Below are 25,360 nucleotides of genomic sequence, written 5' to 3'. Positions count from 1 at the left end.
ACTAAAATGTCTGACAAGGAATTCAAAACAAAGGTTACTTATTCTATGGAGTACATACAGACTAAATATCCCAAAGGGAAGCAAACTATGGCACGTTATGCTCAAATGTCGGATGCCAGTATGGGAAGTCAGGGCGGGCGTGGGCTGTAATGCGGCGATGTTTGGAGACGTTTTGGTGTTATGACTGGCAGTGCTACTGGCATGTAGTGGACAGTGGCCAGGGATGCTGTGCGGCACACGGTAACACACAGGACGGCACCTACCACAAAGCACTCAGTTCAAATTGCCAACAGTGCCGAGTCTCCAAAACCCTGTGGCATACCACACACTTTGCAACTTAAAAAAGAAAAAATTATGCCTTTAAAGACTATTTAATGATATGGAAAAATGTCCACAAAGTTACCACACAGATCTACTCTTATTAAAATAAAATGCACGAGGGGGGCTTCCCTGGTGGCGCAGTGGTTGAGAGTCCGCCTGCCGATGCAGGGGACGCGGGTTCGTGCCCCGGCCTGGGAGGATCCCACGTGCCGCGGAGCGGCTGGGCCCGTGAGCCATGGCCGCTTAGCCTGCGCGTCCGGAGCCTGTGCTCCGCAGCGGGAGAGGCCACAGCAGTGAGAGGCCCGCGTACCGAAGGAAAAAAAAAAAAAATGCACGAGGATACTTTATACACGCAAGTGTGAAGATGCAGCGGTAGAACATACAGACGGATATGGCTAAGGCAATCCATCAACCATAGTTAAAACACTGAGCAATAAGAGCTACTTTCATTTTCACTTCTATAATTTTTTAAAAAGAGAAAATTAAACGAAAGAAACCTCAATCTTTATTTTATTGAAGTTTAGTTGATTTATGTGTTAATTTCTACTGTACAGCAAAGTGATTCAATTATACATATACCTTCTTTTTCATATTCTTTTCCATTATGGTTTATCACAGGACATTACATACAGTTCCCTGGGCTATATGGTAGGACCTGTTGTTGATCCATCCTGTATATAATACACTGCATCTGTTCCCCAAACTCCCATTCCATCCCTCCCCTGACCTCCCCACCCCACCAATCACAAGTCTGTTCTCTCTGTGAGTCTGAAGAAACCACAATCTCTGATTAAAGATGCCAACTGCAATGTCTACACTTAAGTTATCTCGTTTGCCAATATTATCAATGATTACTCAAAAAATGTAGTTTTATTACACGTTGGGCACTGCTCTTCGCATTATTTAATACTCCCCACAATGCTAGTAGGTTTATTATCCGCATTTAATGCAAGAATTTCGCTCTGCTCCAAAGCTGCCACTCAAAAACTCAGCTGTACCACCTCCCACTATATCTAAACCCTGAATATCCTTTTGAAATACGCTGTTTAAAAATGTTTGAGGGCTTCCCTGGTGGCGCAGTGGTTGGGAATCCGCCTGCCGATGCGGGGGACACGGGTTCGTGCCCCGGTCCGGCAGGATCCTGCATGCCACAGAGCGGCTGGGCCCATGAGCCATGGCCACTGGGCCTGTGCTCCACAGCGGGAGAGGCCACAGTGGTGAGAGGCCCGTGTACCACAACAGCAACATCAACAAAAAGTTTGATAATTGCACCCAATTTGCACCCAATTTCTAGGCCTGCAGTACCCACAAAGAATGTAAATAGAAGAGAGGCAGCCCAAAAAGCCTCACCAAAAAGCACCCTAAGTGGGAGTGACAATGAGACAAATGCGGGGCAGACAGGCTACACCCAAATCCCAAGGGCCTGCTGTTGGGCCCTTTTAGTTAGCTGTTGGCTGACTAAAAGTTGAAGGGTGGAGGGGAACGGGACAGGAGACAGACAGACACCAGAAAATCAAATTTTAACCCCAAACGTAACCTAATTCAAAATTTTAATCTTTCAAAACGCACCCACAGTTTTCAGCAATTTTGCACATTTAGATGAGCTGGGGAAAGGACCCCTGTTCCTACTTACAATGAAACTTACAAAGTTCAGCTACTTTTCACTTTTGAAAGGCAGTGGTTACTCATGAATTCCCAGATTTAGTCCAACTTTGTGGCAGACTCTGGAAACCAACTGGTTGATTCCTACTAATCTCGAGGACCTAATTTCAACCAGGCCACCACAAGGACCTGGCACTTCATATAACTAACCATGTGCCCACACGCCTCCGAAGGACACACCAGCTCTACAATTTGCAGGAGCTATCCTCTGCCCCAGGACCTCACCCACCTGTTTCCTCCTTGAAGGGGAAGGGACCAGTGCCTTTTAAATCCCAAATCCCAGCAACAGTTACCTGTACTGGTACAAACACTCTCTTTACACCAATGGAAGTAACTATCATAGAGGCTTTTCTGACAAAATGCTAACTCCAAGTAGCTATGATTTGACTTATTCTTTAACCCAGACATTCAGACATATTTGAAGCTCTCAGCTAAGGTTTAGTTTTTCTAATGATTCAAAGATCCCCGTTAGAAGCCAAGAACGTTTTGATTAGTAGAGGTTGAACCTCACAGTTTTATTTTATTTTATTTTTTTTATAAGTCCTCAACAGCTACTTTTATTTTATTTATTTATTTATTTTTGTTCGTTCGTTTGTTTTCTGTACATGGGCCTCTCACTGTTGTGGCCTCTCCCATTGTGGAGCACAGGCTCCGGACGCACAGGCTCAGCGGCCACGGCTCACGGGCCCAGCCGCTCCGCGGCATGTGGGATCTTCCCGGACCGGGGCACGAACCCGTATCCCCTGCATCGGCAGGCGGACTCTCAACCGCTGCGCCACCAGGGAAGCACAACCTCACGGTTTTAAATGAGCATCTACACAAAAAAAGTTCTAAATGATTATTAAGTTGTGTCAATTATTCAAAACCAAACTTTCAGATCACTGGTAACTTGACAGCAAGGTACAATGGGGTATTTGTATGTTTCCTGCTACAGACCCATCCCTCACGATCTGTATTTGTTTGGACGGTCAGTGTTTATAGCTGAAATACGGACAGTTTCACAAGCAGTAAACACACACCAATGTTTTAGACTTCAATTCCTTATGTAACCTAACTCAAAAATTTAAACTTTCAAAACACGTGCACAAGATTTAAACAGTTAGATGAGTTTTGGAACAGTTGTTCTGCTAGAAAAAGGTGTTAAAAACATAAACTGGGGCTTCTCTGGTGGCGCAGTGGTTGAGAGTCCACCTGCTGATGCAGGGGACACTGGTTCGTGCCCTGGTCTGGGAGAATCCCACGTGCCGCGGAGCGGCTGGGCCCGCGAGCCATGGCTGCTGAGCCTGTGCGTCCAGAGCCTGTGCTCCGCAGCAGGAAAGGACACAACAGTGAGAGGCCCGCGTACCACAAAAAAAAGAAAAACAAAAAAAAAACCCCACATAAACTGAAGTTGTTGAAAATGCTACAAGGTCATTTCTTTTTACTTTCTAAGCAGCTGTCTCCCATTGCCTGAATTGAGCACTTCTTTAGATAAATGGGGCACATACAGCTGTGAGAATTTTTGTGCAGCACCCTTCAAGAAAATAAGCCTGTCATGTGGGAGTTTCAAATTACACTGTCCTTATCACAGTAAAATCTGATAATGAGAGCAACAGCTAATGAGGTTCCGAAGTTTTATGGAAGTAAATCCTCTCCAAAATAAGTGCTACCAGCCATAAAAAATGGAGCACTGATATATGTTACACCATGGATAAACCTTAAAAACATTATGCTCAGTAAAAGAAGCCAGACACAAAAAGCCACATGTTATGATTCTATTTATATGAAATGTCCAGAACAGGCATATCCTTAATGACAGAACCTCAATTAGATATTGCCAGGGGGGAGCAGGGACATGGGAACTGACTGCTAATGGACATGGGGGATCCCTCTTGGGGTGATGAAAATATTCTAGAATTAGAACGGTGATGGTTGCATAGCCTTGTAAATACACCGAAAAGCACAGCATTATACACTTTAAATAACGTGTAAATTTTACAGTATGTGAATTGTATCTTGATTTTTAAAAAAATCTGTGTTAAAATGGGCTGGGTGCAAATACTCCTGACAATCTATTCTGGACCCCAGAGAAGTTGGGTTCTGTTGTATCTCTGGTTGGTGTCATTTTCCTTGGTTTAAGGCGTAGTTTTTTGAACTAGGAAAGAAGCCAAGCAGGTGCACTTGGTTGCTCAGACCAGTTGGGGCAGCTTCCAGAGAGTGCTTTACTCTAGTTCTTTTTAACCCCAAAGACAAGAGCTGCGAGGTTTCCAGTACATATTTTAATTTTACCTGGCACCTACAAATCTCTTTACTCCTCCCCAGCACCCTGACATCGTTATGTTAGCTGGTGGAAAAGCAAGCCTAACCGTTAGACGGAGGAACAAGGAGGGCCAAGGAGGGCCGCTCTCCCGACCTGGAGGGCAGAAAGAATGCTAAACAACCAGTTCTCTGCATACAGAAGCCCTCTCAAGGCAGAGGCCTCAAGCAGCAACAAATGCAAGTGGATACCTTTAACGCATTTCTTTGTCATCCTCTTGCTTGTGGCTTCCAACGCGATGCCAATTTCATCAGGATCTTGCCCTTCTTCCTTAACCGCCTATTGGGAAGAGACAAGTTTTACAACGTGGCTAAGAGCTGCAGGACAAACAGTTCTTCCTAGGTAACAACTTCCCAGCGAACAAGCGCAAACCTTTCCTTGCAAAGAGCAACTCTGGTTCTGGTATCTGGGCTGCCAGCCCCAAAACACAGGAAGAACCCAGTGTCAGTCGGTTCTGTCTGCAGAGGCCCCCCACCCAAAAGACAAAGAGATGTGTGAGCTGGGGCTCCAGAGTCTGTGACGAGTCCCGAAATGGTCCCTAACCTCCAAACTACCTCTACTTTAAGTCAACGATGTAACAAACAAGAGAGGCTGCACTGGGTCTGGCATGGGCAGAGAGGGCTGCGTGCTGTTCGACAGGCCACCTTTGACCTCGGGGAAGGAAGAACACTGAACAAACTGGGTAGAGGGCAGGTTGGTGGTTGCAGGCGACAGTGCCTTTCGCGTGCTTGGGGACTCCGCGCTCAACTCACAAGGGCCCTACCCTCAAGAGCCTGTTCCCATCAGGGAGGGAACACCTCCCCCGCTACTCCCGGTACCCAACTCTGTGTTAAGTGCTGCGAGGTGGGGCAAGAAACAGAGAATGGTGTGACACAGGGAGTCAGGAAGATGGAACAACACTTAGGAAGGGTGGGCAGGGTGGCGACATCTCAGGCAAACCCAAAATGACAACAAAGCGCCAGGCAGATAGAGACCTGGGGACGAGCAGCCAGGTGGAAGGCACGGTAAGAGCAAAGGTCCTGGGACAAGAACAAACACAGCCCCCCCTTCCTGGGAAACATCAATCTGCAGGGGACGATCATCCACTCCGCAGGGGACGAAACTGAGGCGCGGGGAGGGGACAGCACTTGTCCAAGGTCACACAGCGCCGGGAAGAGTCCAAGGGCCACCCTGCGGCTAAAACGGGCTTTCAGCGCACCGGAGGCGACCGACGGGAGGGAAAGGAGGAGGCAAAGTACAGCGAGGGGCGGTGACGGGCCAAGGTCACACAGCCGGGGCCCCCGGGGCCTGACAGCTCGGGCCGGGGTCGACCACGAGAGAAGCGGGCCGGGGCGCCCCGCCCCGGGGAGTCGCGATGACAGGCCCGCGCGGGGGCGTGCCTCGGCCTCAGGCGCCACCCCGGGGCCCCGGGCCGCCTCACCTTCTTGAGCCGCTCCATCAGGACGCTCTTGTTGCCGCCCGTGTCCAGGTTCCGCTTCTTCAGCTCCGCTCGCAAGTCGATCACCCGCAAGTCGCTGAGCCGCCGCGTCCCGACCTCTGAGGCGCCCGAGACGACAGCGGCTGTGCCAGAACCCGAATCGCCGGACCCTGCCAGAGTCTCCGCCATCCCGGGGTTCCCGTCTCTGCCACCTATTCCACACACCGCCGGCGGCTGTAACTGCTCTGAGCACAAAATGGCGCCGCCTGAGAGGAAAACGCACTCCCTTCCTCCCGCCCCGTTTTCCGGCCGCGCATGCGCGCCGCCTGGATCGGGGCTCTTAGCAGTAAGCGAGCTCGTGCGCCAACCAACCGCACGTGTCCGGCCACAACGCGCAGGCGCCGTAACCGCAGTACGCATGTGTCCCGGCAGTTCGCGGCGGGAGGCCGGCGAGACGACACGCGCCTGCGCGTATCTCCCCTCCCCACACACACCGCCCCCTCCCGCCCAAGGCTCTCACCACGCATGGGCAGACGCGACCGGGAGCGTCGAACCCACGCCGGGTACGCCTGCGCAGAAGCGAGGCGCGCCGGGGCGGCTGGAGCGGTTCCTTCGCAAGCGGCGCCATTTTGTGCTAGGAGCCGAGATAAATCCAGCCCGATTTTCTGTGAAGTGGGCGGCGGAGCCAGGGTCCCTGGAATGGCGGAGACTCTGTCAGGCCTAGGCGATTCGGGTGCGGCGGGCGCAGCGGCTCTGAGCTCCGCCTCGTCGGAGACCGGGACGCGGCGCCTCAGCGACTTGCGGGTGATCGATCTGCGGGCGGAGCTGAGGAAACGGAACCTGGACTCGAGCGGCAATAAGAGCGTTTTGATGGAGCGGCTTAAAAAGGTAGAGTCGGGGCTCTGGGGGTGGGCAGGAGGTGGGTCGGGGGACCCTCGCGGCCGCGACGGTGGCCTTCTGGCCTCGGGGTCCGCCCCCGGCCCCGTTTGCGGCCTGCGCCGGGCCTGGCGCTCCGGGCTTCTCCCGGCTCCTCCCAGGCCCCAGCGGGAGCTTCGAGCCCCGCCGGGCCCAGGTTCAAAGCCCAGCGCCGCATCGGGGCGAGAACAAGAAAAAATCTCGACGTGAACGGGGGAGGTTGGGGGTGACGGGTGACATCGGCCGAGCGCTTGTGTTATCTGCATCAACTCCTGCTTTTCAAGGGCTTTTTTCGTCTGGGGTGCATTCCGGCCTCTGAAAGTGTACGCGGAACCTTGAAGTCCTCGCTTCCTTCGCGGTGTTAGGGGACTCGGCCAAGGTCACTCGGCCGGGGTGAGGAGGTCGGGATTTGAACCGAGGCCGGCAGATTTTCTGAGCCCGTGTCGGCCGCGGGGGCGTTCTCTGGGAAGAGAGATGGTTCTTGATCCGTTAGGGCCCAGAAGCCTTGAATAGGGGATTAATTTTTAAAGTAACCATATCGAGGGAATACTCAAAGGGGGTGGGGGTGGGGAAACGGTTTAGGGATTTGCCAGTACGGGCTTGGGGATTTAGCCTGGAGGGAAAAGTGCTATTTGTAATAACCACCAGAAGTGAAACAGACTTAGGGAGGGTCTAAAGGCTCCGTCAGATCTGCGTGATCTTGAGCGTGGAAGACATTTAATCCCTTCTGGGCTTGTTTCTCCTTGTGTCCAGTAGAAGAAAATAATAGTGTTTTCGCGTTAGGATTAGGTAAAATGGCATGAAACGGGCTTGGCGTGTTGCCCAGCGCATGTAAACACTCAAGGTGCGATCGCTGTCACGTTTCACTTTTTTCTCTGTGCCACCGTTTGGAATTTGCAAACGGGTTTTTAACCCCCTACCTCGAGGGTTCTGAGGGATGCGTGCGAAAAGCAGGGAGTTAAGTGTTTGTGCCCTTTCTGCTTCCCCTGTGCTTGCCTTGTTCCTGTGGCTTCTTTCTTTTTGCCGCTTAGCGACTCTTGTCTGGGGACTTCTGTGTAATCGCTAAGCCTTGTTACCTATCCCCCACCCCCCGAGACAGTGCGGTTTGTCACTCATACCACCCTCCGGCCTCCCAAACAACAGAGGATCAGAGTTTTATTTATTAATTGCTGTTTAGAGGAAGTAAGGATTATTTCCTTTTATCTGGATGAGGAAACTCAGGCTTGAGAGTAGTGAGTTATTTGCTCCGAGTCAGTTGGGCCTTTCTAACTTGAGTCTGTTTTCTTTCTTTATGGTTGCTAACTTCCTTTACCCAGTCGGGGCAGGCGGTTCATCCACCGAGATGTTTACCTGGAGAAGATGCAAGGAGGGTGAGGGTTGGCACCCGGGGACACGTGATCCGTGTTGTTAGTAGCCACAAGGCCTCCTATCAACAAAGTCAAATTGGGGGACTTTAGCCTTTATTCCCCCAGATAGTCCACAAGCCTGCAGTGCTGATAGGATGGCATTGAACCTTCCCGTCAGGCGGGGGTTGAGACTGGTGTGATCTTCCATCACTAACGTCTCTGAGGGGACAAACCCATCCCTTCTTCCTTCTTTTCAGGTTCTTAGCGATATGCTCAAAATACATAAATACCATTAGCGTATATACCTATCTGCTACCCTGCCCAAGCAAGTCTGGAAGTACTGATGTTTTTCTCTTTTACTTCCATCATCTAGTTTTTTTTTTTTTTTTTTAGGAAGGGCAAAGGAGGGAAAGGTGGAGGCAAAACACAAAGTGTAATTTGGCAAGGCCTGTAAGGATGTCTTGTAGCCTACAGTCCGCCCTAGGGATGAGCCTGTGAACACTACACCTAGAGGAGACACACTGAGGGGCAAACCGGTACACCTTCTGTCTGGGGTAGTTTTTGTATTCTCCTGATGGTGTTCCAGAATCTTCTGTCTTCAGGAAGAGAGTGAAAGACTTTATGTTTGTGCTTTCCTTGATGCCAGGGCATAACTCCAATTCTTCCTTCTGGTTCTGGCTTCAGAGAGAAGGGAGAGGTTTCTTTGTTCCTGGTACAGGTTAGGTGTGGAGCCTCCATGCTGCATTCTGAATTTAGACTTTTCCAAGCTAGGAAGCTCCTCAGAATCTTTGAGACTTTTGAAACTGTTTACAAATAAAACAGCATTGGAAATGGGTTTAAACAGAGTTTGAGAGTCCAGTAAAGACAGGGTTTTAAGTAAAACCTAAACGTGAAGCCCAGTGTCTATGGATATCAGAATTGACACGCTCAGTCCTGTTTGTTTTGTTGTTGTTGTTACTGTTGTTGATGTTTTTTCTCCTGAGTGCCTCCTTGGTGTCTGGCACAGTGCAGAGCATAAGTGGGGGCCCCTCAAGTGAAGGACAGGCTCTTGGGACCGGGAGGTGGGACTTGCCAAGAGATCCTTATGATTCTGTATCCGATGAAGCAGGCCCCCTAGTGGTTGATGGCAAGACCTCTGGAATCAGTCAGAGATGATTGTGAAGGGATGAGGTAGTACGTGTCACATCCCATACCATGCCACACACAGCAGGAACTCAGGCAGTGAGTGTTAGTATTCTGTACAGGTGCCTAGTACAGGCATGGCGTGGAGGGGGGGACAGGGAGGGTCGAACAGCCCATTGTTGAGTGAAGTCATAGGTAACTGGAGAGTGCACCTTTCCCTTTTTTGAATTCTTTTGGGCCCAGGAATAGGATCAGTCAGATTGTGGTGATAATGTTAAAAATAACCCTAATGTTTGGTGAGTGCTTTCTTTACATGGATAATGAGAATTCTCATGACAGCTTTCCAGGGTAAGAACTTTTATTATCCCCTTGTTCCAGAGTAAAAACAAACTCACAGGGATTAAGTAAGCCTGCCTGAGACCACACAGCTAAGATCTGGTAGAATCAGTCTAAATCCAGAGCCCTTGCTTGCTCCAACATAGAAAAAGAAAGAATGAATGTGGCTTCCCCGGTGGCGCAGTGGTTGAGAGTCTGCCTTACAATGCAGGGGACACGGGTTCGTGCCCCGGTCTGGGAAGATCCCACATGCAACGGAGCTGCTAGGCCCGTGAGCCATGGCTGCTGAGCCTGCGTGTCCGGAGCCTGTGCTCCGCAGTGGGAGAGGCCACAACAGTCAGGCCTGCGTACCGCAAAAAAAAATTTAAAAAAAGAAAGAACGAATGAACAGTTGGGGAGAGGCCCTTTCCAGATCAGCACCCTGAAGCTTCTGTGAAAGTCAAATCTGTGTGCTGCCTTTTTGGGTGAACTTTTTTTACCTTCTCTCTAGGCAATTGAAGATGAGGGGGGTAATCCTGATGAAATTGAAATTACCTCTGAAGGAAATAAGAAGACATCAAAGAGATCCAGCAAAGGTATGGAGGATTTTTATAAGCGTTGCTAATGTTAGGAACGTTTTTCAGAACTGACTCCCTTTGCTAATGTGTTTGTGGACTGCCCTGTGAATCAGAAGGACCTTGAATGAAGGTTTGCATTTTCTTTAAAGATTCCTCCACTGTATTTTTGTTTCCATGGTTCTTGGGAATTCAGAGGATGGAAGAGGTACTTAACATATCTACTTATTTTCCTCTGTAGGTTTCTCAGCAGCCGTTGCTTATCCAGACTTTTAACCTTCTTGAAGTAGAGAGTGTTTAGAATTACTTGAGTCTCCTATTGACCTGACTTGTGGAAAATAACTTCCCTTTTAAATACTGCCTGGCCAAAACAGAGTTGTCCCTTTTACAGACATTGCTTTCAAAAACTGCATACCGCATAAAAGCCAGATGCCACGTGGCATTAATGACCTTCACCATCTGCCCCAAATCTTCCCTTCCCCACTTCCTCCCCCACCACCTTCCTCTGTTACATATACCTTTAATCAGGTCCCAAACATGTGGTTTACTGTCTTGGCTCTCTGGGCCTTCGCTTACATGTTCCGCCCACTCCTCTTCCCCATTTGTCTGCATTCAAATCCTAGTTCATCAAGAGATAACTTCTGATCCCACCAACAGCAGGTCTTCTCTCCTTAGGTCCTCTGTGCTGCCATGGCCTGAGTTTTAATGCTTATGTCTCATTCTGCCTTGTGTCACAGTCAGGTTGTTGAGGACAGGGTTTGCGTCTTCCTTCCTGCTTAGTATTTATTCATTGGGTTACTAATGGAATTCAGTGACATTCACCTACTGTTTTAAGAAAGAATTAGCTAAAACTGGGCATTTGGGCTGTCCTGAAAGTTCTCTTGGTAATTGGAGGTATTATTGCTCAGGCCCCAAAACAAAACGAAATATCTTTACCTGGTCAGTGGTGAAGAATTGGGTGTGAAATGTCTAAGAGGCAGGCACCAATATCAACCATGCTCTGGGGTATATAAGCTCTGGAAGAACAGCAGTCAGTGACCTCGCTTTGGAATGAAGTCACCTCTGCCGTCCACAGTTCATCGAGCATTTTTGGTTTTGACCAAGTCAGTGTTTTTGCCAAGGCAAAGAGTGCTGAAAAATCAACAGAAAGACAGTTGTAGACTGGGAAAAAGTAGGGCCTGTGGGGCTTCCCTGGTGGCGCAGTGGTTGAGGGTCCGCCTGCCAATGTAGGGGATGCGGGTTCGTGCCCTGGTCCGGGAGGATCCCACATGCCGCAGAGCGGCTGGGCCCGTGAGCCATGGCCGCTGGGCCTGTGCGTCCGGAGCCTGTGCTCCGCAGCGGAAGAGGCCGCAGCAGTGAGAGGCCTGCGTACCACAAAAAAAAAAAAAAAAAAAGTAAGGCCTGTGGATATCCTTTTTGCTTTCTTTTTCTTTTTAACAGAAAAAGAAATGCTTGTGTTAAGGTCTTCGGAAATACAAATGTGCATTAAGTAAAGGGTTGAAATTCCTTTCCATTCAGGAGGCAACCCGTTATTAAAAGTGTGGGCATATTTTCCCAGACTTATCGATGTGTCTGCAGTCATCTAAAAATGCAGAAAGATGTGCACATGCCTGTGTGCCTTTGTCTTTCCTTTAAAAAAATCGGTTCTGCTACACACCATATTCTCTAATTTGTTTTTTTCACTTAGCATGTTAAGGACGTTTTTCGATAGTGCTGAAAATAAAAAGAACTCGTTCTTTTAACAGCTGAGTAGTCATTCTTCATATGATTGTACCACAGTTGAGCTCATCAGTCTTATTACTAGATGGTTGGGGTTTGTTCCAGTTTTCAGCACAGCCGTGAACCAGAGCTATCTCTGCTGAAGGAATATGTTTTTGTTAACTTATTGGAAGTAGAATTCCAGGGTCAGAAGATATGTGCGTTTTATTTTAAAAATAGTTACTAACAAATAGCTCTCCAACAGGCTGTACTGGTTAATATCCGACAACATAGGGGGTGGGAGAGGGTGCTAATTTCTTTAAATTCTCACGTAATGCTGAATATATTTTTAATGTTGTCTTAAATATAGAAGAAAAGTATTTCATTGTATTTATCTGAATTTCTCCACAGGTAAAGTTTCCATTTACATTTCTTCACAGATTAGACAGTTTCTGATAATTGGCCATCTGTATTTTCTGAATTGCCTTTTCATGCCCTTTGCCCGTGTTTCTCCTGGGTTGTTGATCTCGTTGACCCTTGAGGGCTCGCTCTCTATAAAATGTCACGATTGTATTTCCCCTGTCTCTCATTTGACTTAACTAGTTTGTGGTGTTTTGGTCTTTAAAGTTTCAATCTTTAACACAAGCAACGCAGTCAACTTATTCTATACGGTTTCTAGATTTTATGTTGTATTTTAAAAGGACGTCCTTTGCTTTAAGATTATTATTTTTTAAATCATTCCACATTTTGAAGTGGTATTTATGGTTTTATTTTGAGTTCATTTGGAGTTTATTTTTGCATATGATGTGAGATAAGTAGGGATCAAAATATGGAACATTCCTATCAGACTCCTCGTGCCCTTGCCCAGTCATAGTCCCTGCCTGTCCCTTAAAGGGGGGGGGGGGGATATGTGATTACTTTGACCATAGATTAGTTTTGCCTGTTCTAGAGCTTCAAGTGAAGTAGACCCATTTAATACAAATTTTTTTATTTTGTTGGCAGCACCGCACGGCTTGTGGGATCTTAGTTCCCTGACCAGGGACTGAACCCGGGCCCTCAGCAGTGAGACCATGGAGTCCTAACCACTGGACTGCCAGGGAATTTCCCAATACAAACTCTTTTGTGTCTGGTTTCTTATGCTTGGTGTGATTCTGTTGTGGAGTTTTACAGTACATATTGATATTTAATAGGGCAAGTCTATAAGTTTGAATTATTTACAACTATCTTATTAGATTTTATCATGATTTTAACTGAAAATAGAGTTTTTTCATCTGCCCTGTTTGAACAAACTCAAAATGGTTTGAAATATGATTATTTTAATCAGAATCCTAGAAAGCATACCTCAAGTAATCTCAGCATCCCTCCAAAGTAGTTTCACACCAATACTTTGTTTAGCAGAATCTTTTAACATAATTATCAGCAAAATAATTTAACTAGAAAAGCAAAGTCAGCATGTTTGCTTTTTAAGCTATTGCCTGATTCTGTGTTGCTGGGTTGTTTTTGTTTCTTTTGACATAATTCGTTTCTTTTTTTAGAATAACCATCAAATGCATTTTAATAATTGGCAAAATTTTGAACAGATACTTCACAAGAGAATATAAATGACCAGTGACGACATCAAAATATGCTTGTCATTAGCTATCAAAGAAAATAAAATTAAAATGACTAGAAATGCTAGAAAACAACTATTAAAATAGCAAAGATATAGAAAAACAAACTCCCATACACTGCTGTAGAGTATGTAAAATGATGCTATTTGGGGAAAAAAATTGGCACATACTTAAAAAATTGAAATTTCACCTAAAATACAACCCAATTATTTCACTCTTGTGTCTTTAGCCAAAATAAATGAAAGCATAGATCCACACAAAAATTTGAAAATGGGGCTTGCCTGGTGGCACAGTGGTTGAGAGTCCGCCTGCCGATGCAGGGGACACGGCTTCGTGCCCCGGTCTGGGAAGATCCCACATGCTGCAGAGCGGCTGGGCCTGTGAGCCATGGCCGCTGAGCCTTCGCGTCCGGAGCCTGTGCTCCGCAACGGGAGAGGCCATGACAGTGAGAGGCCCGCATACCACAAAAAAAAAAAAAAAAAAAAAAAAATTTGAAAATGAATGTACAGCATATCTTTTTTTTAGGACACATAATTTCATACTTAGAAAAGATGCAAGAATAATACAAGGAATTCTCATATATCTTTATCCAGATTCCCCAAATGTTAGCATTTTATTACATTTGTTTTATCCTTTTCTTTCTCAGGACAGGGAAGGAGGGGGGAGAGAGAGAGGGAGAGGGAGAGAGAGAAAGAGAGAGAGAGAAAGAGAAAGAAATAAAATAAATATTTTATATATATATATATATATTTTTTTTTTCTCCCTGAACTGTTTGAGAATAAGTTGCATGTATGTGCCCCTTTGCCCCTAGAGACCGCAGTATTTTCTAAAAGCAGGGACATTATATAATCGTATGTAGTTAACCAAAATCAAGAAATTAATGTTAATATAATACTGTAATCTAAGCTTAGACGTTATTTAGATTTAGTCATTTGTTCCAATAATGTTCTTCATAACTCAAAAGAAGAAAAAACCTAGGGTCTTTTCATTGCCTTCAGTTGTCAGGTCTTTTTGGTTTCCTTTCATCTGCAAACAGTTCCTAAGACTTTCTTTGTATTTGTAACATTACCATTTTTTGGAGAGCACAGACCACTTATTTTGAAGCCTGTTTTTCAATTTGGGTTTTTTTGGTTTGGTTTGGTTTCGTTTTTTTCTCCTCATGATTAGGTTCAAATTATACACTTTTGTCAGAAATACCACCGTAAGTGTTATTTTTCTCAGTTAACCTCCGTAGAGGCACATTCTGACCATTTGTGTAAGTGACTTGAGGTGGTATTGGTTGGGTTTCTCCACTGGAAAGTTAACTGTTTTACTCTTTGTAATTGTATCTATGGGGAACATACTTTGAGACTTATAAATACCCATTTCACCCTCCACTAGTGTCAGCATCCAGAGTCTCATCCAGTGGTGATTTTCTAAATTTATCATTCCATCTCTGGTAGTTGGTTTTCTGCCATAAGAGGTAGCTTGCCCTTCTCCCCCACTTATCAGTGTGAACTTAGAGATTCCTATTTTATTCAGTAGGTGATAAGTAAGCCTTTATGATTATTATTTATTTTGATGTTCAGATTGTCCCAATGAGAGTCCTTCAGGCTGGCTCCTGTGTCTTTTTGACATGATCACTTCATTCTTTTTTGTGTGTGTGATACGCGGGCCTCTCACTGTTGTGGCCTCTCCCGTTGCGGAGCACAGGCTCCGGACGCGCAGGCTCAGCGGCCATGGCTCACGGGCCCAGCCGCTCCGCGGCATGTGGGATCTTCCCGGACCGGGGCACGAACCCGTGTCCCCTGCATCGGCAGGCGGATTCTCAACCACTGCGCCACCAGGGAAGCCCCACTTCATTCTTTGAACACTTACTTTCTGGCACAAGACAGTGTTCCAGTGTCTGTTGCTTTCCCTGCCCTGCACTGGGAATCAGGCATTTCTTCCAGGTGCCCTCCTTCCTTTTTGTGGAGCGTGCTGTTGTACTCTTTGCTACTGGAATGTCAACTCCTTGGCCAGTGCTGGGTCTGTAAGGTCTTTTGGTCTCAGTGTGCCTCATGAAATTAAATAATGGTAAAGCAATCTGAAATAAGCCAATGACAGCTTAAGAAATGAGAAAAAAAATATGGGAATTCCCTGGCGGTCTAGTGGTTAGGACTCTGCGCTCTCACTGCCAAGGGCGGGGGTTCGATCCCTGGTGGAGGGATTAAGATCCCGTAAGCTGAACATCGTGGCCACAAAAGAATAAATAAAGCTCTGGCTAATAGGAACAGTGCACCTGCAAAACTCACTAGCTAGTTATAATTGTTCATCACTTGATTCTCTTGCGTATTTGAGGTGGCAATGATAGATCATCCACAAGTCAAAGACTTAAGCAAATTATTGCCAGAAGCTATTAAAAATAGATATACTATTCTTAAATAGTAAGTAAAGCTAAAAGGAAACATCTAGTAGAGTAACATGACTAATTTTGAGAAAGTTTTCCTAGATGTGATGACTTGATACCATAAAGTTCTCAATTCTGCCCAAAGTAACCTAAAAGAAACTTTGAGGGCTTCCCTGGTGGCGCAGTGGTTGAGAATCCGCCTGCCGATGCAGGAGACACGGGTTCGTGCCCCGGTCCGGGAAGATCCCACATGCCGCGGAGCGGCTGGGCCCGTGAGCCATGGCTGCTGAGCCTGCGCGTCCGGAGCCTGTGCTTCGCAACGGGAGAGGCCACAACAGTGAGAGGCCCGCATATCAAAAAAAAAATAAAAAATAAAATAAAAGAAACTTTGAGATTTGTCTGTTCTAAAATTAATCAAAAAGAAAATACACAAGAATAACTAAAATTGAAAAACAGTGTTTGCATGCTTGCTTTCATTTTAATGGTAAGATATTGAAACAGAGTGGGGAGTTTAAGGATTTGTTCATTATAAAGGAAGCACTAAGGATTTTTCAGTAAACAATGTTGGAACAGTCGGCTATCTGGTGGTAGGGAAAAGCTCTATTACCTTCTTCTATGCAAATTAGAAATTCCAACTAGAATAGTATTTTTGTAATATAGTGATAAGGAAGGCCTGAAATGAGACTTTTAAAAAAGAAACTATAAAGAAAAATAAATTTGGCTACTTGAAAATTTTAAGTCTCTCAATAAAAGATACCATTAAGTAATATACAACAACTGGGAGAAAATATTACAGCATGTAAACATCCAGAAAGCATTAAATATTCCTACAAATTAATAAAATAGACAATCCAGTTGACAAAGAACAACAGAGATTATGAATAGGCAGTTCACAGCTGAAAGAAAAAACAAACAAGGCCTATATACAAGAAAAAAAATTTCCTTGTTGGTAGGAAAGGAAAGCAAATAAAAATAATGATATATCATTTTTGCCTGTTACACTGGTAAAAATTTACACAATTCTCAATATCCACATTGGCAAGGGTGTGAAGAAATGGGTAATTATTGGAGATGGTAAATTAATAAAGCTGCGTTGGGAGGTTAACTAAACTAAGGAACTCCATAATGTGGAATAAAAGATGGAAGTGAGTCAATATATAGCAGAAGAATATATTCCAAGGCCTTTATTGAGTAAAAAAAGCAAGTTACAGAATGTATATACAATATGATTCCATTAGATAAGTTTATTTCCATTTGAATGATATATGTGTGTAAATTCCCAAGAAAATGTTTTGAAGGACCACCAAGCTGGTAACAATGGTTACCTCTTAAAAGTGCAATGGAGAGAAGGGAGACTAGCTTTTTTCATGTATTTATGAGGGTGGATGTTTTATTAATAAATGGTGTGAATCTTTTAAATTTATTTATTTTATTTATTTTTGGCTGCGTTGGGTCTTTTTTGCTGCGCACGGGCTTTCTCTGGTTGCGTCGAGCAAGGGCTACTCTTTGTTGTGGTGCGCAGCCTTCACATTGCAGTGGCTTCTCTTGTTTCAGAGCGCAGGCTCTAGGCACGCAGGCTTCAGTAGTTGTAGCACGCAGGCTCAGTAGTTGTGGCCCACGGGCTTAGCTGCTCTGTGGCACGTGGGATCTTCCCGGACCAGGGCTCGAACCCACGTCCCCTGCATTGGCAGGTGGATTCTTAACCACTGCGCCACCAAGGACATCCCAGTGGTGTGAATCTTTTAATGAGTATATTTGTGTAATTGTGTGGATGTATTTATGTAATCAAGCAAATTTTAAAAAATATTGACCTTTCCACATGCAGCAGGCCACACGGGATACTGGGGGGATATCCCAGCAGAAGTCCAGGGAGGTGGTCTAACAGGTGAGTTGGACGTGATTGCCAAAGCAGAAGCTTAGCAGGGAGAAGAAACCGGAATCCCAGGCGAGGGGGCTGGGAGCAGGTTATGGAGACAAGCGCTGAGCGAAGCCTGTAGTTTGGAGACTGCGAACATTGGAGGCGTTTTACTCTGCGGAAGAAGGCTTTGAGGGGTACCTTTTCCCTTAATACCAAAAACAGTTGCTTTAGTTTTTGTCAGAGTAGTATTTTTCATTCACATTAATTTTGGATTCATTTAGACACACTGTTTTTCATCTTTGGAAAGTAGGGTGTCTTTCCCCATACCTGCTTCCCCCCGGGGTAGGCGATTGTTGATAAGCATCCCAGTAGGGGTGTGCTTTCTATATTGAAGACTAAACGTTTTTAGAACTGCATATTCCCTTGACATTTCTGGTCAGGTCATTTAGCTGGGAGAGTTCTCCCGTGGAAGGGATTTGAGCTGCAGTGTACCTGTGCTTACTGCCCAGGAGAACAGTAGGTTGTGAGATCTGAGTCTGCCTGATGAAAGCCTGCTGCCTTGCTTGTGAAAGGGAGAAAGCATAAAGGGTGGCAAGTTTGTGGTAGTCCACTTAGATTTTTTTCCTAGTAGTAATTCAGTGGAATTGGACAAAAACCAATGTGCATGTTCTAGAATGGTAACCAGCTTTATCAAATACAGTAAGTCTGTGAAAACTTTGCTGGTGTATCTTCCTGGCATATTTACAAAGACCACTGGGTTGGGTTCCAGACATTTTTGAAGCTCAAGGCATGTTTTGCCATAGGAATATTATAAAATGGTGTTGGGGTTCCCAGTCAGCTGCCAAGGCTACTTGCACATAATGTATTGCATTCTAGTATTAGTGTCACAATTCCCTGTGTTCCTAAATAAGATATTCCTGAGAACATGAGTGAAATTAGAATGTGGAAGAATCAAGTAACACGTTATAAGAAAATTCTCACCCTTAAGAGAGGTTTTTTTAACGTCTGAATGATGGTATAAACGATTAGGGTTGAGCTTCCCACACACAGATTCTATATACACTTACGAGATTAATCATTAAATATAGGCAAATTAATGTCTAGTTCTTTTATATTACTTGAAAAACACTTAGTAGTCTTAAGAAATTGATCTTCGCTTTGGGGAAATAATCATCGCAGGAAGTGAGTCCTCCTGAGGTTGTGCAGCTAAGGACTGGTGGCTGATTACCACCTCCTTCCATAGACCAACATTTCAGATCAGTGGGGGGGAAAGATAGTAAATGGTGTTGAGAAATCAGTTTCCAGATGGAACAGGCATTTGTAAAATAGTCTTACTCAGCAGGAAACTGAAAGAATCAAATGTTAAAATGAAATCGGAAAAGAACGAAATATAGGTGAATATTTGTGTGGTCTTGGTGTGGAGATGGGCTTCTAAACATGAAGGTAAAAACCATTTACACATAAAAACCGATTAATAGCTTTGGCTGCATGAAAGTAAAATTTACCCAAGAACCCCCAAACAAAACTAAAAGATTGGTGAAGAGCTGGGAGAAAATGTGTTGTGTATATGACATGCAAATTAAAAATGAGTAGAAATGGAACAGAGGTTTTTTAATTGGGGAAAGGGTATAAATGAGAAATTTTTACAAATGTGCAAATGATTGACCAAAAAATTCAACCTAAGCAGTGATCAGATAAATTCGGGTTAAAACAAGTATTCCTTTTTTGCCTAGCACATTGGCATGGGTAAAGAAATAGCTGATTTTAATAAAGATTCAGAAAAATTTATACTTTGATTCACTGTTGATGGAACTATGGATTGTAATACTCTTCCTCTGGGGTATCACAATAATATGTGGGGTGTTTGTTTTTAATAAAAGACTCTAAAACGTACATACTCTTTGCCATTTATAGAAATATGTCCTAATATGACAATTACCTGGATGCAAAAAAAGAATTACCAGAATGTTCATTTTATAAGCGATTTCTTAAATGTCCATCCATAGGTATTACTTACGTCAATGATGGTGTCTCGATATAATGCTATGAAAGTATAGAAAGATGTTCACGGTACATTAAGTGAAAAGATTATAAAATGGCAGTACAGTGCCATTTTTATTTATTTATTTTTTTACAGTGCCATTTTTAAAAGTGAAGTACATGTATATACATAGCACAATATGGGAGGATATCGATCGATATATGCCACTGTATGATAGCTCGAGGGCTAACTCTAGATGGTAAAATTGTGAAAGGCTTTTACTTTCTTTTTGCTTTTTTATGTTTTCCTTTTATGTCATTGTCTTTGTGGGAAAACATGTTCCTCGTTCCTTAACTAAAAAGCACAGGGACTTCCCTGGTGGTCCAGTGGCTAAGACTCAGCGCTCCCAATGCAGGCGGCCCGGGTTCGATCCCTGGTCAGGGAACTAGATCCCACGTGCTGCCACTAAGAGTTCTCCTGCCACAGCTAAAGATCCCGCATGCCACAACAAAGGTCCTACACGCAGCAACGAAGATCCCGTGTGCTGCAACTGAGACCCAACACAGCCATGTAAATAGATAATATATATATATATATTTTTTTTTAAGGAGCACTTTTTCTCTCCTCCCACCCTTTTTTTTCTTTTTCTTTCTTTTTGACACAGCACACAGCTTGTGGGGTCTTAGTTCCCCAACCAGGGATTGAACCCAGGCCATAAGCAGTGAAAGTGCGGAATCCTAACCACTGGACCGCTAGGGAAGTCCCCGAAGCAGCACATTTGTATAAGATACTCTTCCCCCCGTAACCAAAGCCACTCAACAAGAAGGGCAGGCCTGGAAAAGGTCTAGTCTACCTCCACCTTATTAAGAATCCATTTCAGGCTCCTCATACTTCCACAGCCAGTTGATAAGAACAGAACCACTTCTACTTGGGGGTAGTAGAGGGGCTGCCTTATGCAGAATGACCTTACCATTCCTGGATTATGGTGTTCCTAAATGGAGAAGTGCCACGGGTGTTTTAGGTTGTCTTATTTCTGTAGAGCTTAGGGCCTATAAAAGTGAAAGTTGTCACATCTGGAAAATGCATATCGATGATCTCATGCTGTAAATTATTCCTCCAGGGCGCAAACCAGAAGAAGAGGGTGTGGAAGATAACGGGCTAGAGGAAAATTCTGGGGATGGACAGGTATGTGCAGCCTTGTCAGTGAATCAGCTCCGTGCATGGACCCATGACAGTTATCTGACGTGTGGTATATTGTTTGTCACAGGAGGATGTTGAGACCACTTTGGAGAACTTGCAGGACATCGACATGATGGATATCAGTGTGTTGGATGAAGCAGAAATCGATAATGGAAGTGTTGCAGATTGTGTGGACGACGATGATGCTGATAATCTCCCGGAGTCCCTGTCTGATAGTAGAGAGCTTGTCGAGGGAGAAATGAAGGAGCTTCCTGAGCCACTTCAAGAACATGCTGTAGGTAACTCGACAGTGTCTCTACAGTGTACCCTAAACGTACTATGATAAGTTTTATATTTGGAGTTAAGTTCTTTTAATACCAGTTGAGTAGAATGGTGACTAATCCATTCACATGTAAAAATCAGATGAGTCTGAAAAACACACTTTGCTTCCTTGAAAAATGGTGTCTTGTGAGGAATGCGAGTATATGCTCTCCATTTGTTATCACGCGGTGTTAAGCCTTTTGAGGATACTATTGTAGATCTTCCTGTTTACTATAGGAGATTGGTCTGTGGTGTAACACCTGGGATGCCTTGAAAATACCAAAACAGGTTGAAAGTTGGTCTTTTGCTATCAACCGATTGGTACTTGCCTAGTCAATCTTTAACACTAACTTTGATGTTGTTTTTAAAGCCTTAGCTTTTTTTCTTGTTAGATGCAATTATGGTGGGCATTATTTATTGAACTTTGTCTGTCAGACATTAGGCATTATTTCCTTTAATCCTTTCAACAACAGTGTGATATATAGATGCTGTTATGCCCATTTTCCAGTTGGGGAAATTGGGGAGGAAAAAGGTAAAGAAATATTTCCAGGCAATATATAGGTCATACGAGAATAAGAATTAAGACCAGGCTAATTCCAGAGTCCGTGTACTTAACTCATACACCACGTTATGTCAGTGCCGCTAAATTTACTGGATTGTGTCATTTCCGTGAGGATGAACGTTTCTCAGGTAGCCAGAAGAGGCAATGAAAAATAGAAGACATGAGGCGTCTTTGTAGGAATTCCTAGGGCTTGGTCCTAGGAGGCACCTTGTTTTCATAGTCGTCAGATCTTTTGTGGAGTGTCTCCCGAGTACTCCAGTACTCCAGGGGAAGGAAGCCCTGTTCTCTGCTGGTCCACCCATGCTGTTCCTTGGAATGTGTTTGCATTTTCTTTTGGAACTGATCCTCAGTACCCTTAGAGGTAGCAGACTGTCATCTTTGCAAGGGGGGGGGGTGGTTTTTGAGAAACGATTGAGTCATTTTGACACATATAGGGTATGCAATTGTTTCCTCTTTTGATGAGTCTCATTCACTGGCTTCCTAAAAAGGAGTACCAGAAACACGAGAGCAGTGAAACCCTTCCTTATTGGCTGCTTTTCCTTAAGGCTGTTTTATTCCCTGTGGTTAGAAAATATATTCAGTGACAAAAGCCTGGAGACGCCTAAATGTCTATCAGTAATGGTTAAATAACCATGATTCAGTGGAAGCAGTTGTTTAAGAGTTAACAGCATTGACTAGAGGTCTGCCACTTGCTGTGTGACCTTGGCTAATTTAGTTAATCTTTCTGGGCCTCATTTGCAAAAATAGGTTTGAGGAGGACTAAATAGATGAATGCTTATCTCTAATTTAGAGCAAAAGTCATCAAGCTGGCCAAAGAGTTATTGGAACACAGCCACACCTATTTGTGACAGTTGTCTGTGGCTGATTTCTGGATACAACAGCAGAGTAGAATAGTCATAACAGAGACCGTCTGGCCTACAAAGCCTAAAATATTCACTATCTGACCCTTGACCCCGGCTTAGAGCAGCACCTATTGTATAGCAAACGGCAGTGGGGTTATTGCTACTGTTACTACAGCATTTATTACTTCTTCCAGTAATACAGTTACTACTTCTATATACCATTTCAATGAACTAAGCTTATTTATATGAACTAGAATAATCTCCAAGATGGCAGCAAAAGTAAGGCAGGGAACAGAATAATGTGCTACTAATCATGGAGACAGAGAAGGGAGAGACGGTCTTTCACGTACATGTGTGCCCATGCTCTTGTGAGCATGTGTAGAATGTCTTGAGATGGCTGTGTCAGGGGAAGGAAGGAGTGGTGCAAGGTGGTTTCCTAGTCAAGTAAAGGTAATAACAATACATGCTAATTATAAAATATTTTGAAACTATCTCCCCCCCAAAAAAATAAACCAACATTCAGGGCTTTATAACAAACAATCTAAATTATGTTAGGTCACACAACAATGATTTTATGAACCCCCTTTCTATATTTGGGGAATCCCTTACCTTACAGACAGAGCCCACCTCATAGAGTAGAAGCTCAACATACCAGTTATTCTTCCCCTGCAGGTGGGGTGGTGATGGGTCACCTGGGCTTTGCCAGTCCTATGCCCCTGTCCCCACACTCAGTTTGGAAGTTGGTGATGCTGAGTGTCAGGGTTCCCGGAGAAGCCCTTCCCATGTGGGCAGTAACCACCCTAGCAGCAGCAGTCCCAGGGGCAGTAGCACCCAGGCTCAGGAAGCTGTGGTGGCCATGGAAATCCAAGAACCCACTCTGCATCATGATTCTAGATGGCATTCCTGGAAGAACAGCCCCAAACCTGGTGGTCCAGTCTACCAGGAGAGCCCATGTACTGCCCAGTTGTGCTTTTTTTTTTTTGCTTAACTCGGACTTTTGCTTTTCTTTGTTTGTTTGGCTTGCATCTTGAAACCCAAACTGATACCATTTTAGTGGGTCTCCTAGTCTGTCTGCAGGTATATGTTTATGTACATTCCTTTTTTTGAGGTGGAATCACAATGTAATGCTGTTTTGATCCCTGCACTGTGTTTAGAATTTCATCTTAAGTGACTTTTCATGGCTGTAGCTTTTCACTATACAGATGTACCATTATGTTATCTTATTATTGACATAATAAATTTTATTATCCATTTATTTTATAGGTAGAGGACAAAGAAACTATAAACAATTTAGATACTTCATCATCTGACTTCACTATATTACAGGTAAATTGTTGTATGTCTCAATAATTTTAGAACCAAACATTAGACCACAGTCTCTGGAAACCACTTCCAATATTGTATGGCAGTCCCAACTAAAAGTCATTGCAAAGTTTATTTCCTTTGTTGGCTTCTGTAGAGGGGGTTTTGCTTTCCACTTTCCCCTAATATAACATGCCTATTGAAAAGGGCTCATCGTCTTGGCTTCCCTTCCAAGCACTGTGGCGTCCCTGCAGCTGAGAGGAGGGTGTGTTTGCGGGGTTCTTGTTAATTTGATAGGTGGGAGAAGGGCAGCCTGTCGGGTCTGTTCTGGATAGCATCCTCTGCAGAAAGACTATTAGATGAGACATGAGACAGCAAGGGGGACACCCCCTCCTCAGGAGAGACGAATAGGGCACGGATGAGGATGCAAGGGGATGACCAGAGCGCTGACCTCACAGCTGGGAAGAAAGATGGATTCTCAGGGGTTCTGGTTCTGCCTTTGGGAAGTTTTTCTCAGAAAGTACACAGATTTCTTTTGATAACTATGTCATCTTGGCTGTTTGACTACCATCTGTGTAGAAGTTAAATCTTAGAACAAATGAGATGTGGCCTGACTTTCAGGTAGGGTTTGCATAAATGTGGATCTTGAGTTTCCTTTTTCTTTTTCTGCCAGCCTGTAGATGTAAACTGTTGGAATAGAGCTGGGTAGCTAATTTTCAGTAGAAAGTTTTGTGAGGAAATGAAAATACTTAGGCCAGTCATAAGTAAGCTGACTGCCAGTCAGCTTATGCCAGTCCTTGTTTTTGTTTGTTTTAATAATGTCACTTATGCTGCCTAATTGGAAATCACCTTTCAGACAAGACCTTCATTGCTTCTGCCAGGCAGGGGCAAGGTTTGTTACTAGCGAGCCAGAACCCTGGCCTTGAGGAGGGTGCAAATCTCAAGGAAACTTGGTGAAACCCAATTCACCTTTAGGGCTGATGTCTCTCTCCAGCTGCAAAGTGACACAACCTGTTCCTGACTCACAAGGGAAAGGAGGAGCGGGTCTTGTCATTTTCTTGAGTGTCTCTGTAGGTCAAAGATTCCTGTATATATTATCCTAGCCAGACGCTTATATGTAGCTCCTCTCAGAGACAAATGGAAACATGCGTTTTTCTCTAGGGAAAGTCAGGAGAGAATTGTTGTGCCTAAAATGATTGTTTCCTTCAGTGTAGAATCTTTTAATTCCCAGTGTGAAATGAAAAAGAATTGATTACAAATAAATGAAACTGTTATGAAAGTGAACAGTTTCCTAGGGCTCCCCAGAATGGCAGGTCAGTGCCCAGTGGAAGTTGCAAACCATTCACATCCATGTAACTTATATGCTAAGCACGTGTGCTGTGTCAGATGCATGAGAAGAAAGGTTGGTCTCCATCCTTCCTGAGTAAACAGAACGATGAGTTGAGGCCTGGACTGATAAACAGACTCTCAGTCACACAGCCTTCGCTTAAATCTTGGCTTTGCTGTGTGTCCTTGAGGAAGTTTGTCAGCCAGTCTGTGCTTGTCTCCTAATCTGTGAAAAGAAGGATGATACTAATAGTACCAACCTGCTAGCGCTGTGTGATGATTGGTTAACATATATATAGCAAGGTGCTTGAATTTGTGCCTGGAACCTAGACAGTGCTGATCAG

At 44.5% G+C, this 25,360-nt stretch overlaps 2 protein-coding genes across 4 annotated transcripts in view; one reads left to right on the top strand and one right to left on the bottom strand.

Annotated features, from left to right (window-relative positions):
* SAFB2 (scaffold attachment factor B2) overlaps positions 1-6,023 on the bottom strand; it is a 39,674-nt gene extending 33,651 nt beyond the window's left edge. For both annotated transcript variants that reach the window (XM_059059886.2, XM_059059885.2), the window contains exons 1-2: positions 5,700-6,023; positions 4,471-4,558 (exon numbers count right to left, since the gene is read on the bottom strand). In XM_059059886.2, coding sequence (XP_058915869.1) covers positions 4,471-4,558; positions 5,700-5,885 — 274 coding nt within the window. In that variant the 5' untranslated portion in view covers positions 5,886-6,023. The remainder of the gene's footprint in view (positions 1-4,470; positions 4,559-5,699) is intronic.
* Positions 6,024-6,131: 108 nt separating this feature from the next.
* The window catches only part of SAFB (scaffold attachment factor B), a 35,627-nt gene continuing 16,398 nt past the window's right edge, over positions 6,132-25,360 (top strand). The window contains exons 1-5 of one of the 2 annotated variants that reach the window (XM_059059883.2): positions 6,132-6,584; positions 9,906-9,990; positions 20,605-20,669; positions 20,752-20,962; positions 23,656-23,714. In XM_059059883.2, coding sequence (XP_058915866.2) covers positions 6,222-6,584; positions 9,906-9,990; positions 20,605-20,669; positions 20,752-20,962; positions 23,656-23,714 — 783 coding nt within the window. In that variant the 5' untranslated portion in view covers positions 6,132-6,221. The remainder of the gene's footprint in view (positions 6,585-9,905; positions 9,991-20,604; positions 20,670-20,751; positions 20,963-23,655; positions 23,715-25,360) is intronic. The other variant, XM_059059884.2, reaches the window with a different exon arrangement.

The sequence above is a fragment of the Kogia breviceps genome, chromosome 4, assembly GCF_026419965.1.
Source record: "Kogia breviceps isolate mKogBre1 chromosome 4, mKogBre1 haplotype 1, whole genome shotgun sequence".
NCBI lineage: Eukaryota > Metazoa > Chordata > Mammalia > Artiodactyla > Physeteridae > Kogia > Kogia breviceps.
Note: the sequence above shows the minus strand (reverse complement) of the source record. Positions and strands in the feature narration are given on the sequence as shown.